This window comes from Pelobates fuscus, chromosome 3 (assembly GCF_036172605.1).
Source record: "Pelobates fuscus isolate aPelFus1 chromosome 3, aPelFus1.pri, whole genome shotgun sequence".
Classification (NCBI taxonomy): Eukaryota; Metazoa; Chordata; class Amphibia; order Anura; family Pelobatidae; genus Pelobates; species Pelobates fuscus.
In genome coordinates this window covers 190,264,284-190,282,292 of record NC_086319.1, presented here as the reverse complement: position 1 = coordinate 190,282,292, position 18,009 = coordinate 190,264,284, and the positions used below count along the sequence as shown (strand labels likewise).

Genomic DNA, 18,009 nt, shown 5'->3' with positions numbered 1-18,009 from the left:
TAACTGAAATTACATACCGTAATATAAATATTTAATGCATCCATTTACTGATTGAATAAGCCAGAAGAACAATGCAAATAAATTAAATGATATCAAAATGCATATTATTTGTTTTAAACATTGGACATAGTGCATTGGTTTATCAAAAAATTATACAATGACTGTTTTTTCAAGTGGCATTTGAGGAAGGCCAGTGTGGCTTCTATCTCATAGAACAGCATTAAATATTTCTGCACTTATTAGTTGAGTGCTCAAGATAAACACTTAATGAGATTTTTTCCCCCATCCACTTATATTAACAGTGTTTGTATTACCCAGAGAATGTGATTCTGACAAGAATTAATGTTGTAGGAAATATTACTTCAGAATAGGATGATAAATTGCTTTGCCGACATCTGTCCATGGAGACCCATTCGGCATCCTCACACCCCTTGGAATTATTACATATAACTCTCCTGATAGCCAATTGTCAATCCCATCTGTGCTCTCACACCGCTTGGCTGGTATTTTCTCAAACATTACCAAACTGTCCTCATTTGACATGAGCTCAGTGCATGTTCTGCATATGAAGCTGACAGCTGTCCCTTTTATATGCTTTTGTTGTTTTTTTTGTAGCTGCAAGAGCAAACTGTATTCAGAGAAGCTGCCAAACACCAGTGTGATTATTCCTTTTCACAACGAGGGCTGGTCCTCACTTCTGCGGACAGTGCACAGTGTCCTTAACCGATCTCCACCTGAGCTCATTGCAGAGATTGTGCTGGTGGATGACTTCAGTGACAAAGGTGTGTATAGTTTAAAATTATCATGGTCATGATCAATGCATTGCCAGCATTCTGTTATAATTCACTACCCAAGTACCAGAATCCATGTATACAATGTTCAAAGTGATGAGTTGCTATGTAGGATCCAAAATTGACTGCCAAGTGGAAATTGATTGTTTTTTCAACATGCTTTTTTTCTTTTGTATGATGTACGAAGTAGAATGGATAAGGTGCTCAATTATAATCATATCCAGACATTACAAAGCTCCTTTTATTTCAAGCCTTCAGTCAACATGAGGGTCTATTTGTTTTGACCTTTCAATCTCTCAGTTTTTCTTTTATTTATTTTGTGATATAAAATTTTCATTTGTGATCGGCAGTTTTGTATCCCTAACACTAAATGGTTCCTTTAACCCCTTAAGGACCAAACTTCTGGAATAAAAGGGAATCATGACATGTCAGACATGGCATGTGTCCTTAAGGGGTTAAATACATTTTTAAAAATGAAAGTGTTTAAGACTCAAAATAAAAAAATAAAGTTAAATAAGTAAACAGAGGTTTGTTTGTTTTTTCGTCATCCATACAGTAGAAATGTTGGAGTTCTCTTTTATCATAAAATATATAAATGACTGGAAGTTTGTTAAATAATCCTACTAAAACTTAAGAAATTAGACTTTATAACATTGTGATTGCTGGTTTGCACATGGGCTTCTAAGGTCTGATATTTTTATTTTTTAACTTTCCTGTATTACACAAATGACACAATTAAAATAAAAGGCTCCCCTTCAGGTGCCTACCAGACCAGAAAGAGGCTCCACCAATTGGAAGCCTAAAATTCGTGGTTTTGCATTGTTTTTCTCTTTTCTTCTTCTAATCCTGGGGTTTCCAATTTGTGGTACGTGTAACCTCAGGGGTACAATTCAGTGACCCTGGGTGTATGTGGAAAAAAAATCTGTAATATCGGCTGTGTAGCCGCAGCGCACAAGCTGGAAACTGCAGGGTGAAGGTCTGTCAGGTGCACTTAAAGCCACCCAATCAATGTGTCATGAAGGGTGTGGCCAGGCCCCTTCTAATCTGCAAGGAGAGCTGTGAGGGAGAGAGCCGGGTACTTAGTATCAGCTCAAACAGACAATGCAGCATGGGAGTGATGTGCTGCAAGCATGCCCCCCCCCCCCCCCGCCCACAATATCTCAACCCCACCTTCTTGCTGGTTTCCCCAGAGGTAGAGTAGACCAGGAGAGGAGCTACCCCATAACTCCCAACAGACCCAACAAACAGAAGCAAACTTTCTGCTCCTATAAGGTAGGAAACTGAAGGGTGACTAAAATTTTAATATGTATGGGCCTTTTGGGTGTATGTTTGTATGCATGTAGTGTTTGTATCTATGTACCTGTATCTGTCATTGTTTGTATTGTGTGTGTGGCAGTGTTTGAATCTCTATGTCTGTACATCTGTATGTGTGCCAGTATGTGTATCAGTGTGTCTGTGTATCTTCATATTTGGTAGTGTTTGTATCTGTGTGTCTGTACATCTTTGTGTGTCAGAGGGAGCTATAGTGCCAGGAATACAGCTTTGTATTCCTGACACTTATAGTAGTATCCCTTTAAGATTGTAGACCACTAGCAGATGCACAAACCCAGTCAGTGCTGGGATAGCAAATGCCCTGCATAAATCATGCCTGCTGCTTTGCCTTCCCATACTAATGTGCCAACAGAGATCTTAGTGCACTTCTTACTGTTGTAATCTGCAACTGAATAGCATAAGGCTGAAGCCTACTGCCCCTGTATGCTACTGGCCTGGAAAGGGTGCAATTGCCCCCTGTTGTCTTTGCAAGCTTTCATGCCTTCTTTTCCCCTTTCTTGAGAACCTATATGCTTGGCAGGGTGCTTAAATCACCCTGATTTTCAGGGGACTGAGTTTCTTAAATTTGAAGAATTTCACCACTCCCCTAAACAACTTAAAGAAATAGAGCATGCCAAGACCATTTCTTTTCTTTATTTTGAATCCGTGTAGGAAAAATAGATGTCTTTACACATGTAATATGTCACTTTACTGTAAGTTACTGGAGATCACATGTTGTAAGCAGTTTGTTATGCCTCAGGATATGACACCAACTGGTTTTACTGTATCATTCAAAACAGTGTCCAGTGCGTGTGTATCAATCACGGTTGTCAAAGGAAGAGGAGTAGCGAGAGATGAAGAGGGAGAGGAAAAGAAAAAAGGTGGTTAGGACAGCTCTTCCCCTAACCCTAGTACCCCGATCCCAATTGGCAACGCCAGGGGGCAGGGCATATTTTAAGCTCATCTAGCCATGTAGTCAATCCAGGGAGTCAAAGTCTGCTGACATTTCAGTGACTCCATGTAGCTTTGCAGTCTCCTCGACCCTCCCCACCGACTGCTGGAGGGTAGGTGCACCCAGATTCTTCCACACTTTTGGGGTTAGGCATTTGGCTTAATTCAGTAGATATTTAGTTAACACATTTTTGTTCTGGTATATTGGAGCTTCTGTATGCTGAAGAAGCATTCATAAAGGTCAAAAGGGAAGGTCTTAGAATGTATCAATTTCAAGTAGGAGGCTAAAAGGGAAGGTCTTATAATGTATCAATTTCAAGTAGGAGGCAATCTCTGGGCAAGTCCACCAAATGTAGAGGTTCGTACAAATTTCCTACCTGTATTTTCAGCAGGCATCACTTATACCTGCACAGGCCTGGCTGAGTTTGTCAGATGTTGTGTACCATGTTATGTTATCAATTTCTTGTTTAATTCTTGGGTTTTTGAGCATATTGACCTGTGGTGTGTAAGAATAAACATGTTCTCCCATTGTTTCTCATAGAGGTCACTTATTTCACCCACTTGGATAGGAATCTAGGAGGCACCTGTGGTACAGTGGTCAGGATTTCAACATATAGTGCAGAAATTCCCCTAGGCAAGTGCAATCTAAGGGAACATAGGCATTCAAAACGGACTTCCTTGTGTACATTGTGCTTGCTATGGAGTGACATGTAATATCTTTGTATATGGAAGGTCTAAACCTGTAGGCATGTTTTCTAGCAATAAGCTGGGTAACAGTGTAAGTGTAGTCTGGTTACAGAATAGTTTCATACACATCCAGTCATTCTAAACAAAGCTTCTAAGCCCCAATGTTAAACGAGCACTATATGGTCACTAACACAAACATGTATTCCTGACCCTGTTGATTGTTTGCCACACTTTTAGAGTGGAATCTATTAATGGGTTTTGGGAGACTATGTGTTTACGCCACCCTATCTGTCCATATTAGCTAGGTATTTTTCTTCTCTGTCTGTAAGAGTTCCAGGAGGATACAAAGTTTAGTGGTTTTGGTACGTACCAGTGACGTTTTTAAAGGAGATGTGTAGGTTGATGATATTTCTGAAAGGAAATATCCACCAAGTCTCTTTTGGAAGAATTAGTTGTGATTGTTTAATTTATGCGGCCGTTACTTTCCAAATAAAGTGAAGGATGGAGGTGCTGAGTGACTCGAAATATATCCTAGGGCTCTGAATAGGAATTGTCTGAAATAACTAGAGCAGTTTAGGGAACAAGTTCATCTTTATGCAGTATCCCACCCACCGTGTCCATATTAAGAGTCTTCAGAAAGGGAAGGAAATGGGGACCGTAGGTGGTTAGTCATTTGCTTATAGTGAAATGCCCATGACTTCAGACTTGTCCATATAAAGTTTCAAATTAGAAAGCTGACCGTATTATCAAAACCATTAACAAATTCGATAAGGCTTCAATAAAAAATAGGAGGTAGTCAGTGTACTCTTTGACCACATGTTTGTGTTCCTGACCCTATAGTGATCCTTTAATACCAATTTAGGATATTTAAAGCCCTGTTAAACAGAGTAAGCCACTAGACTAGAGTCATCCTAAAGTTTTTTGTATGGATGTTTTTAGTTTTTGAATGCTTTTGCTGGTCCGTTGGTTACCTCCATTCTTTTTATTTTTGGATATCTAACCTTCTGAAAAGCAAGAATCTACTAACAAGCCTCAAAGAGCCAAAGCAGTACTTAATACTAAAATCGTTGTTGCACTGGCTGTAACATTCCTTTGCCTGGCGGCTGTAAGAAATAACTGTACAATCCTCATACTAAATACTATGTTGATGCTGCCAAGAGAGAAGGAATTGCATTTTTTATGCAGTGGTTTCAGACAGATCTTCAACAGATTTTCATGGTTGTCTGTAGTGTTGCCCTATGGACCATTCCTGCTGCGTCTGAATCCTCTCATTTGCTTCCAGATTCTGAAACAGAGGACTCCAGCAAAGGGTCATTATTTAGTTCACCCTCTGTATCCATGTCCTTAGAGGATATGTCTGTGTTTTCAGAATAGAGTCTAGATAAATTAGTCAAAGAGGTCTATATGGCTATGAAGGAAGTACAAGGCAAATTTTCACATTAAGACAAACCCTGGATTCATGCACATTCTGCTTAGAGAATGGCAGGCATATGAAGAAAGACCTTTGATCACTAAGCACTTTGAAATATTATTTTCTTTTAAAGGATCACTATAGGGTCAGGAACACAAACATGTATTCCTGACCCTATAGTGTTAACACCACCATCTAGCCCCCCTGGGCCCCTCATGCCTCCATAAATATAGTAAAAATCTTACTGTATTCAAGCCTGCAGCTGTAAATCTGCATGCTGTTAGACTCAGAAAAAAAAGCAGTCTGCTGACATGTGGTAGCCTGATCCAATCACATTGCTTCCCCATAGGATTGGCTGAGACTGACAAGGAGGCAGATCAGGGGCAGAGCCAGCATGATTCAAACACAACCCTGGCCAATCAGCATCTCCTCATAGAGATGAATTGAATCAATGAATCTCTATGAGGAAAGTTCAGTGTCTGCATGCAGAGGGAGGAGATACTGATCACAAGATGCTGTGCACAGTGCTGCTAGCAGATATGAGTGGATGGAGGCATATTATGCCTCTATCAACTCCGAAGTCCCTCTGGTTCAGTGCTTCCGAAAGAAAGAAATCTCAGCTGATGATATTGTTTCTTCTTGTTAGAAAGCACTATGGTATGTTATCCTTTTTAGACCTCATGAAAGTGAACACATCCGTGTCCAAAAAGAAATTCAGAATGAAGGTTTACCTTTCAGCACTCAAATAAGATCTACGATCAGTTCAAAGCCTTTCTCTTTGGTCTATCACTCCAACAGTTTTCTCAAAGACTCTGATTCTACATTTTGCCCGAAGAAATGCCAAAGAAATTGAAAGTGAGCACGCTCTGGGTATGCCAGGTTTGTCCAGGCAAAAAAGCAATAAGAGTTCTGGGACAGGTGCTATCCTAGCAATAGCCTAGGCCAGGGCTGCCATCAGAAATTTTTGGGCCCCTGACACAGCTCAAGATCTGGGGCCTGCCCCCGAGTCTGCCCATAGGGATGCAGTGTGTGTACTGATTGTGGTGTGTGTGTGTGTAAAGTGAATGCTGTGTGTGTGTAATGTATGCAGATTGTACATTTGTGTAATGTATGATGTGTATATTAGATGCAGTGTGTGTATTAGATGCGGTGTGTATAGTGAAGACCGTGTATGTTTATGTAGTGTGCGTGTGTTTTTGTAGAGGATGTATTGTGTAGTGGATATAATGTTTGTGTGTATTAGATGCAGTGTGTTTAGTGCATGGAGAGTGTGTGTTTGTGCAGTGGATGTAGTATGTGTGTCTACAGTGAATGCAGAGTGTGTGTGTGTGTAGTGAATGCAGAGTTTGTGTGTTTGTGTAGTGGATGTAGATTGTGCGCGTATTAGATGTGGTGTGTATAGTGAATGCAGTGTGTGTTTGTATACTGGATGTAGTGTGTGTTTGTCTTCACTATACACACTGCCTTCACTACATCCAGTACACAAATACACCCTGCATTCACTATGCACACCACATCTAATACACACACACTGCATTCACTATACACACACCACGTCTAATACACACACACTGCATTTTCTATACACACCACATCTAATACACACACACTACATCCACTACACAAACACACATACTCTGCATTCACAACACAAACACACACTGCATTCACTACACACACACACACTACATTCACTACACACACACACACACACTCTGCATACACTGTAGACACACACACTGCATCTAATACATACAAACATTATATCCACTGCACAAACATACACTCTGTCTTCGCTATACACACTGCCTTCACTACACAGAGTGTATGTTTGTGTAGAGTATGTAGTGTGTGTGTTTGTGTAGTGGATATAATGTTTGTGTGTATTAGATGCAGTGGATGCAGTGTGTGTGTCTACAGTGAATGCAATGTGTGTGTTTGTGTAGTGAAGGCAGAGTGTATAGTGAAGACAGTGTGTTTTTGTGTAGTGGATGTAGTTTTTGTGTGTAGTGGATGCAGTGTGTATAGTATATGCAGAGTGTGTGTTTGTGTAGTGGATGTAGTGTTTGTGTGTATTAAATGCGGTGTGTATAGTGAACGCAGAGTGTGTGTTTGTGTAGTGAAGGCAGAGTGTGTATAGTGAAGGCTGTTTGTGTGTATTAGATGCAGTGTGTGTAGTGAAGGCAGAGTGTGTATAGTGAAGGCTGTTTGTGTGTATTAGATGCAGTGTGTATAGTGAATGCAGTGTGTGTTTGTGTAGTGCATGTAGTGTATATAGGGGTGTAGTGTGTGTATATAATGAATGCAGAGGATATGTTTATGTAGGCATGTAATGTGTGTAAAATTGGGGGGGGAGGCCATTTTATTTTTAACATTTTTAATATATATATATATATATATATATTTTTTTTTTTTTGTTTTTTTTATAAGGTCTTGAGGCAAAATTATATTTTTTGATAATGTGAATCAATATTTTTTTTTTTTGCTTTTGCAATGGCAGTCCAACATTGCACACTGTTGCCTACTTTGTTGTCAACATTTGTCCTTTTTATTTAATGCTATTCCTACCTCAGTCCCATTTAATGTATAAGCTATTAATGGAATCCTTATTTCAAAATGCACTACTTTGAATTATGGCTTTTTATTTCTAAAATTTTTGACAAAATGTATTCTAAGTTAACTATTATATCTCTCTCTTATATGGTTTAATCATACAATACTTGCTACTCTCGTAATCTTTTTTAAAAATGTGCCCCACTTGTAGCTAATATACATTTATGGACAGTAAAGTCTTAAAAGGAAAATTATGTAACATTTTATTACACTAAGACAAATTGCTACCACTCTATATAAAAATTAGAGTATATGCAGGTTTTCAGCATGTAAAGGTTTTTCTTAAAGCGTATGCGCTCATACTAGTGTGGTGGAAATCAAATGTATACATCCACCAAATCCATTACTGAAACATTACAAATTAACTGACACGAGCTATGCATATATATATGGAACAGAGTTATTTACAGTATTTTTTATGACTGAACTGGCTTATAAATAAAAAAAAAAAAGTGTGCTCTAATGTTATTGCTGAACAGATGTAATTTTCCCCACAGAACATTTGAAGAAACGTCTGGAAGATTACATGGTTAGATTCCCCAAGGTAAGAATTGTGCGAACTAAGAAGAGAGAAGGATTGATCCGCACACGTATGTTGGGAGCCACAGTAGCCATCGGAGAAGTAATTACTTTCCTAGATTCTCATTGTGAGGCCAATGTGAATTGGCTTCCACCCCTTCTAGGTAAGTAGAAAGCCCTTCTTCAAGTCATACATTTTGCCATTCATATCTATAATTTTTATTGTGCTTTATATGTAAATACATGTTTTTCTCTTGGTTCTTAAAAGAATGGTTGCCATGAGAATTGAATAGTATTGGCATTTGGCTGAATGTGTGATTTTAATCTTTAATAAATAGATCAAGGAGAAATAGTTTATTGCACTTTTTCTGGCTGCTAGACTTGCTTGTTAATCCAAACGCCTTGCTACTGTTTTACACTAAGGTATAATCCAACTTTGTTTTTTTTTTCTCTTCTGCAGACAGAATTGCTCAGAACCGTAAAACGATTGTGTGTCCTATGATTGATGTCATTGATCATGACCACTTTGGCTATGAAACACAAGCTGGTGATGCAATGCGAGGGGCTTTTGACTGGGAAATGTTTTACAAACGTATCCCCATTCCTTCTGAGTTGCAGAATCCAGATCCAAGTGAGCCTTTTGAGTAAGTTCCATCTGCTTTTAACAATTATTAAATTTATATTATAACCAAACCAATCTCAACTTTAAAGTAGATTGGCTATCATCAAGTATGTGGAGAGTAAGGTCCCCTACAGATAGCACATTTTAATACATATAAACTTATGGATCACCTTAACCTGAAGCTTGCTTTCTGGTCTATGAAACGCGATGCACAAATATCCTGTCATGTCTGCAGCTTAATTTCCCAAAGTCTATTACATGATCAAGTACTAAGGATGCAGTGAGTGAGTTTACTCCGTTCTCAAGCTAGTGATAAAACCTTCAATATTTATCATTTTATTAGAAATTTGGCTAGCACACTGCATAGGTGAAATATTACTACTTATAATCTGTCACATTGTCATTTTTAATTGAGAATTGCATTTTATTCGTTTGTGAAAAAAAAGGAGTGATGATATAAACTATGTTCAAGATAAATTAAATGTTTTCCAAAGGGAGGCAACTTTTGGCACTCCAGATGGGGGCTACATCTTCTATGGTGCTTTTACAGCCATAATGCTGGTAAAGAAAGCATCATGGGAGATGTAGTCCATGACATCTAGAGCAGTGTTTCCCAACCCAGTCCTCAAGGCACACCTACCAGTCCAGGATTTAGGGGTGACCCAGTTGTGTCTAAGGTGTTTTTTCTTTTTTTTCTAAAAACACCTTAGACAAAACTGGGTAATCCTTAAATCCTGGACTGGTAGGTGTGCCTTGAGGACTGGGTTGGGAAACACTGATCTAGAATACCGAAGGTTGCCTATCCCAGGTTTATGCTAATGTATAAATGGGCATTTAGCAAGTGGTAGATATCTTGCAACTAAAGTTACCTGGATAAATCAGACAAGTGGGAGGTAGTAAGGGTTCATGTTGCAGAATATTCTTACTTTCATTCACTTATGGAATTCAGATAAAGCTGCAAATAAGAACTTCCATAACTTTTCCAATCTCATTCCCAACGCCAAAAAGCTCATAATTCCAGACACAGATAAATTAAGTGGAGGCACATTTGTAGAGGTCAGCAATGTATGTTCAATATAGGTAAAAATGCAGACCTGTGTGAAACCTTTTTTGTTTAGATTTACATATTTATGTAAATCATAAAGTTAGATCTGTTGTTCGAGTTTTAACAAGAGCCCTAAAAAAATGTTTATTGTATATCAAAATATATTACCAGTATCAACTAGCATCTGATATGCTCAGGCATTTAGTGCTATTCTCAAGGCTTCCATAGTATGTATATGTAATATATATTCCCCGTTAATATGGTTATCCCCTTAAGGACACAGCTTCAAAAGCTTGTCTTAGCCTTAAGGACACAAGCCATTTTTGCATTTTTTGCTGTTTGTGTTCAAATGCAATTTGCATCTCTGTCATTTATTGCACCAACACAAATTATATACCGTTTTATAGGGCAAACAGTGCTTTAATTTTATGTCACATACATAGATAAATTCACATTAATTATACAAAAAAAAACAGTTTTTCACAGTTTTGGCAATAATATCATGTGCATAATATGTCCAGCTTAGAAAAAGTAATTCAAAATAAATGAATGTGTGTGTTTTGATTTATAGAGTGCATAATATGTATAGGATTTCAGCTTATTTTGAAAGTTACAGGTCACAAAATACAAGAACTAAAATAAAATTTTCATGTGAAACAATTTTAGAAGTTTGTATGTTTGCCTTGTAGGTTTAGTAGCCACAACAGAAAACAAATTTGCCACACAAAAGTATATATTTATATAAAGTAGGCATCACAGGCTACTTACCTATGGTTAGTTTGACACTTTTTATGTAACCATTTCATCACCAATCTCTGCTAAATATTGGAGTCAAATTGTGTTTTTTCTCTATTTTGGCATATAAATATATAACAAGGTTTTTGTAATGTGTATTTCGTAAAGCTGGTGTGTGCTATTCTTGCACAGAATCACATATTGTGTTCAGCTACATCTCCTGAGTACAACGATAGCCCCATTGTATGTCTTTGGCACTGTTCTGCGAAGCTACAATGCCACATAAGAGACACAGCCATTTCCATTTCTATTATTAGAATATTCCTAGATGGATTTGACAGGCCTATGTCTCATTTTAGGGTATTATAGCAGTGTGACTGTTCAAATAACCCCACAAAGGGCTTTCATTTGATAAAGTAAACACCCCAAGGTATCTTATATGGTGTATATTGTGCCTTAACTTGTCACCATTTTTCACCAATTTATGTCAATGTTTCTGGTGAGGGGAAAAAATAGAATTTTTACATATATGTTGCATTTTTGCTGAGTATTTATTACACTTGATATATACCACTGTCATAAAAAAAAAAAAAAAATTATGCTCAGTAACATCTTCTGAGTAAAACAATATGCCCAATGTATGACCTAGACACTATTTTGTGAAATTACAGTGCTGTAAAAGAGACGTGACAAGTTCAGGTTTTTAAGTGTGAATTTTCATGGAGGGTTTTGATGCGTCCGTGTCCCACTTTGGAGCACTTGAGCAGACTACATATTCCAACTACACCATGAAGGTGTGCCATTTCTTAAAGAAGACATCCCAGTGTATTTCAAAAGGCATATTTAGAACTTTAGCGTGGGGATCATTTTTCCGCTAGCTTGTACCAAGTATAGTGGTAATAAGCATTTTTTCTGCCTTTTTGACACACCGTGAGTTTGCACAGTATATTTTGCAAACCTTATGTGTGCTACGACTGTATAATACTTCATATGTTGGTCAGCTATGTCGGCTGAGGATAGCACTACCCCTGTATGTACCTTTGCCAGGTATACAAAAACATAAATATTATTACTGCACTCACATGTATAAAAATATGCATAAGAAAAAAGAATCAATGTATAAATATGCAAAAATTCATTTATTATACACTAACTATGTTACATTTGTGAAAGTAGAAAAAGAACCACTGTTGAAAATCCTATATGTGCAGAGCTGGGAATTCATAGGTTTTCAGGTGGATCCACCACTCAATTGCTATGATATTGCGCAAAAAATAATGAAAAAATAAATAACAAAATATAAGTGAAAAAATATAAAAACAAAAAAAATTTAAATACCGGAAAAAATAACTGGCAGATATAGACAACTTATTCATTAACTATAGGTGTCCAATTGTCTGCTGAGAAAAGGGTCTTTAATTTATTTATTTATTACTGCTATTTATAAAGAGCCAACAGATTCCGCAGTGCTGTACAATTAGTGGAGAAACGTACAATATACACAGACAAATACAAGAGGTAGAGAGAGCCCTGCCCGTAAGCTGATATCTAGCCATTGGAGCTCTTTTATACAAAGTGCTTGGCTAGATGGCCCTAGAGCTTACAATATAAAGGATACCATGGTGATTTGAGACCAGAGGTAGCAGGGGAGGTTTGGAGGTGATGGCTGAAAGAGTTAACAGAGAAGCAGCTATTGGTAAGATGTTAGGGGAATGAAGAGGTAATTGAGTGAGAATCTCAAACAGCTGGAGGAGCATGCTATATAATTAGGGGGAGCCTGGGTGGGAAGTGAGGAGAAAAAATGCAGTCTTTCACTGAGTTGAGTGAGGCCTGAAGAACAGAGAATGGGATTGAACAGTTATATGGAGGTATTTACAACTGGGGATGAGAAAAGGAGGGGAGGGGAAGAGGGGTAGAGTATCCATGTGTTATATACTATTGAAAAGTTTAGCAACCAAATTATATCACCCAAAATATTAATAACTGTCTACATGAAATATTGGTCAGAAACATTAAATGACTATAGTACACACTGTTGTATTTGAGAGAAAAACAGAAAGAGAAAAAAATATGTTGAGATTGCTATAAATAAATAAATATGGGGGGTAACCCCTACTGAAACAATAATAATAAAGAAAAAGTAAAAGTAAAGCTGTGGGGAATATAGAGTCTAGAATTTATGCCCACAGTATACTGGTACATAGATAGCAATCCATTCAGTAAATTTTAACTTTTAATTGATAGTTTTTTAAAAAAACAGAATAATAACTCTGTCACAATGTGTCTTTAACTAGCTCAGTCGCTACATCCAAGTCAAAATAAGTTTAGCGACAAAAGCAAAGGGAAAGGAAAATAAATAACATAAAGTCGTGCCTGTTTGCAGTATTTAGTACAGGTAAGTGGGGAAAGACAGGATAAATACAGGGTAAAACCCAATTTTCCAGCGTTATAACCCCACTCCCGTCTCCCAATATCACCAGAAGTAATGGGTACCTTTTGTTACTGATCACTAACTAAATAATGCTGTCACAATTTGTCTTTAGCTAGCACAAACACCACTACTAAATCAAAATAAGTTTAGTGACAAAAGACTAAGGAAAGGAAAATAAATAGCATAAAGTCATGCCTGTTTCGGTATTGGCATAGGTTAGAAGGGAAAGACAGGGTTAATAAAGGGTAAAGCCCAATTTGACAGTGTTATAACCCCACTCCCGTTTCCCAGTATCATCAAAAATTTATTAATCCGTTCCTTCCATTTCTAGTCGCTAACTAAATAAAGGCTGACATTAGATAAAGACGAAAATCTAATCTAACTCAGCGTCTAAAGTGTCTAAACGAAAATAAATGGAGCAGAGAGGTGGCTATTGGAGTATAGTAGTACATAATGTGGTTGTCCCTGTCTGCCTCCCACACTCTCTGCTGCACTAAACCCGACGCGCGTTTCGCCGAAAACCGGCTTTTCAAGGGAACCGGATTTGTAAAAGACTGTCATTTAAATAGCCTGCCCTCTCTCCGGATTGGCTAATAATCTAGCCGGAGTGAGAGAGGGGAGGGGCAGGGGGAGAAAAGTATATCGAAGCCCTATCCCTCACAGTTAACGCTTAATCGCCCAGTGTGCTGTGAAGGGAGATAGGACATGAACAAATATACACATAGAGTCAATTCAATAATAATCATTAAGATCAAATTCATACCATAACCAACAGAATAGATGGCTGGACTTAACAGGTTGTGAGACAATAGTGTCCTGGTTTTGAAGCAAACAGAAAGGGACAACTGCAGGGAAAGAAACATATAGACTTGCAGCATGAGTCCCTAGTCTTGACGAAAAATCAAGACTAGGGACTCATGCTGCAAGTCTATATGTTTCTTTCCCTGCAGTTGTCCCTTTCTGTTTGCAGGGTATTTCAAAAGCATATTTTGAACCTTAGCGTGTGTAATTTTTCCGCTAGCTTGTACCAAGTGTAGTATTAAGCATTTTTTCTGCCTTTTTGACACACAATGAGTTTGTACAGTATATTTTGCAAACCTTGTGTGTGCTGTGACTGTATAATACTTCATATGTTGCTCAGCTATGTCGGGCGAGTACAGGAATACCCCCGTATGTACCTTTGCCAAGTATATGTGGATGTGGTAGGGGCACATTTGAGACACAGTCATTCCATTTTTTTTTCCCAAACTTAAAATTTTTACACTGTGTCCATGTCCCATGTCCATATCCGCAATTCAGTATGCAGTAGTATCATACTTGACATCTATGATTTAGTTACAGTGCGGCTCTGGTAGCACGGTTACTAAATCATAGATGTCAAGTATGATACTACTGCATACTGAATCGTTGATATTGACATCTTAGCTACCCTAATGAATACTATCTCTCCACTGACAACCTCACTCTGCCTCTGAGAAATTGAGGCTTAGGCATGGAGAGGCAATCTCTCAATAGGAACTATCACAGGGTAGTTGCGGCGACACAGTGTACTTAGCCGTTATACACATTACCTTTATTCCTCTGATATACTTAGAACCAGGCACTGAGAGACAATATATTAGTTGGCAGATACTACCACAAAATGGCTGCGGAGATATTTAGTTAACACAGCCGATTAATTATTCAGTTACTCTCAATGTGCTTTATCTCTCTTATCATACTTCGGTTGGACTGGTAAAGGTGGGCTAACAGTGAGAGAGTGTTTTTTGGGTAAGGGGTGCCCTCGAAGGCACATTAGTCTGATTTTCTACCAAGATCAGGGCTACCTATATTTTCTCCTTTCCCAACTCTACTGCCTTTATGGTACTATCTAGTATTATACAGGATTTGTACCACGACTACATAAGGCATTCACTGTGAATTTATGCACTGCATTGCCCTAACAGTGGAATGATTTTGCAAATATTCTTTTATTTATTCATACTTTACCTTATATTTATTTTAACTAAGTACAATAAAAGTTAAGTTTTAGCATTTGTTTGTTCTCATTCAGATTTTAGAGATTTATGTATTTTGTTTTTGTTTTGTATTTCCGGCGAAATATATATATAGAGAGAAAAACCTAGGGGGGGTGGAGGGGGTAAAGTAGAGTAAATGCAGGATGTTTAGAAATCACAGAACGAAAACTGGAATAAAGAATAGAAGAAAAAGTGTAAATTAAATAAATAAATATATATAAAATAATAAATCTTGTATGGGTGGTATAGTCTGAATATATTAAAGCAGGTCTTCCCTCATCATAGAAGCCACACCATACAAATAACATCCAGACGTGCGTTTTGCCGTTAAGTCTCTTCTAGGATTGTGATTTCTAAACATCCTGCATTTACTCTACTTAGAGGAGGGGAGGTGGTTACTAGTACCTTTTAAGGGGTGCCCTTGAAGGCACAGCAGAGTAGGGAAGCTAGTGTCTCCACTTTTAGCTTTCTCTCCTGCCTATATATACGATCTCTTGCAGGGCTTGTCGTTCTGCTAGTATTCAAACCACATTTAGCTTTTTCCCTCCTCTCTATTTATTAGACTAGCAACATTTGTATCTTTTGCTAGCAGTTACATTTGCTGTTATTCTGTATCTACTTTTTGCAGTATTTCCTCTTACTTCTTACTATCACTGACTGAGTGATATTGAATTCTTATTATTTCTTTCTTTCTGTTATCCAAATAATAGGGTTATATTTCTTTATTACTTTATTTATCTTTTCCTTATGTGATTTAGGAGTTTTATTTACTCCCATCTAAGCAGAAGCTATAATGACTCTGCTTATTCTTATTTTTTATTACATCAATTTTTTACACTATATTAATTAAAAGTTACGTTTTATCTGGGTTACTTGTATTTCAGAATGGTTCACCTACTAAATGGTTCACCCTTTTGTTTCTTCTCTCTATTCTTTAGATTGTTTTGTATTTCCATATAAAATTATAGTACCCATTTTTACACAAATAAAAAAACTATATTTAGATATAGTTCCATATACTCTACTTTTAAAGATGACTAATGAGATCATGCTTGGTGATTGTTGCATATAGAACTACATTAGTTACAAATAACTCCCTATGTAGTTAGAAAATTAATATGCGTAAGTAACCATTTGGATGTTTCAGTGAGTCCAGCTTCAGCAGCTGAATAAGTATCATTTTCTATATGTGGATCAGTTTGGATATAGTATATGTTTTGATACAACTCCCTTGTTTTTAAAGTTAAAAATCTTATCTTCCCTGATCAATATATATTTTTCAGTTGTGTCTTGCTATGGCCATATACAGAACTTTAAATAGGAATTCTATCACTTTAGCCCCCTGAACTGCATAGAGCCCCCTTTTTCATTGGCCTCTCCCAGGATAATTCACTAAACATGGAACTGTAGTGAATTGGTCCAGGTTAAAACAGCCAAACTGGGACTCAAATCTTTTATGGCTATTTTTTATGTATCGGCTATTTTAGCATAACTGTTACTTCAGATTTAAAATTACAATTCAGAGTTTAATGACATATGAGTATATGGACTCAAATTAAAACATCACCTTGATTTTTTTTTTTTTTTTTTTTTTAGATAGAAATAAATGAGCAGTGGGGAAATAAAAGCATGAAGTGATCTTAGTTCAGATAGTGCTAATGAACCAAATAAATAAACACAGTGATTTTAAACATACGAAGTAACAGAGGCAAGACAATTCTAATGCCAGATGTATTGGGATATTTTTTTACATTTTGAGTGTGCTGTACTACTTTATTTGTGTATGTTATTTCAGGTCTCCAGTTATGGCCGGTGGTCTATTCGCTGTAGAGAAAAAATGGTTTTGGGAACTTGGAGGATATGATCCTGGTTTGGAGATTTGGGGAGGAGAGCAGTATGAAATTTCTTTCAAGGTCAGTTTGAGCCTCTTGAGAACGGTTTTTAAGTTCTTCCTACTTTGCATGCGGGGATGCTGGATTACTGGATTAGCCCCAGCTAAAATAGTGTATTACTATACTTCTTAATTCTTACTGACATTGGTGTAAAACCATGAACTGTGGGTATCTAGCAGGCACATTTACCAGAGAGAGTTACTGATTGTACCCCTTGTTATTAGTCATTTGCCGTGATACACTTTGATGGGTTTAGGAGAGGTCACACAAAAATGGCTAGTTTATTGTGTCTGAAATTAAGATAAAATAGTGCAGTCAGCTGTAGCTGATAGATTAATAACTGTGCTGAAATCACAAGCACAAAGGGGAAGGATGCTGTGAGGAGGGCAAGTGGAAGTTAGAAAATGAAGGATTGTTTGGCTTTGGGGACTAAGTAAGCTTATTTATTTTCATGCTGTGAAGACACCATTGTTCTAAGCAACCAAGAGTATAACTGGAGATACTTAACACTTTCTCTGCATGAGCCACAAGCAAAGTAGCACTATTATTTGGGTGCTGTGTGTGGGTGCTGTCTGTGGGTGCTGTGTTTGCGTGTGGGTGTGGGTGCTGTGTGGGTGTTTGTGAGGGTGCTGTGTGTGCGTGTTTGTGAGGGTGCGTGTTTGTGAGGGTGCTGTTTGTGTGGGTGTGGGTGCTGTTGGTGTGTGGGTGTGGGTGCTGTTGGTGTGTGTGTGAGGGTGCTGTGGGTGAGGGTGCTGTGGGTGAGGGTGATGTGGGTGAGGGTGATGTGGGTGAGGGTGCTGTGGGTGAGGGTGCTGTGGGTGAGGGTGCTGTGGGTGGTGTGTGTGTGTGTGTGTGTGTGTGTGTGTGTGTGGTGGTGTGTGTGTGTGTGTGCTGTATGTGTGTATTGTGTGGGGGTGGGGGTACCGTTTAGTTAATAGCCCCCCATCCCTTCTTACCTTTTATAGGGAGGGGGGACTGTGTTG

At 37.9% G+C, this 18,009-nt stretch overlaps 1 protein-coding gene across 1 annotated transcript in view; it reads left to right on the top strand.

Annotated features, from left to right (window-relative positions):
- Positions 1–18,009, top strand: part of GALNT10 (polypeptide N-acetylgalactosaminyltransferase 10) — a 117,277-nt gene that overhangs the window by 78,044 nt on the left and 21,224 nt on the right. Inside the window, exons 4-7 of the mRNA XM_063447844.1 lie at positions 616–782; positions 8,262–8,447; positions 8,744–8,927; positions 16,930–17,047. Of these exons, the coding sequence (XP_063303914.1) occupies positions 616–782; positions 8,262–8,447; positions 8,744–8,927; positions 16,930–17,047 (655 nt within the window). The remainder of the gene's footprint in view (positions 1–615; positions 783–8,261; positions 8,448–8,743; positions 8,928–16,929; positions 17,048–18,009) is intronic.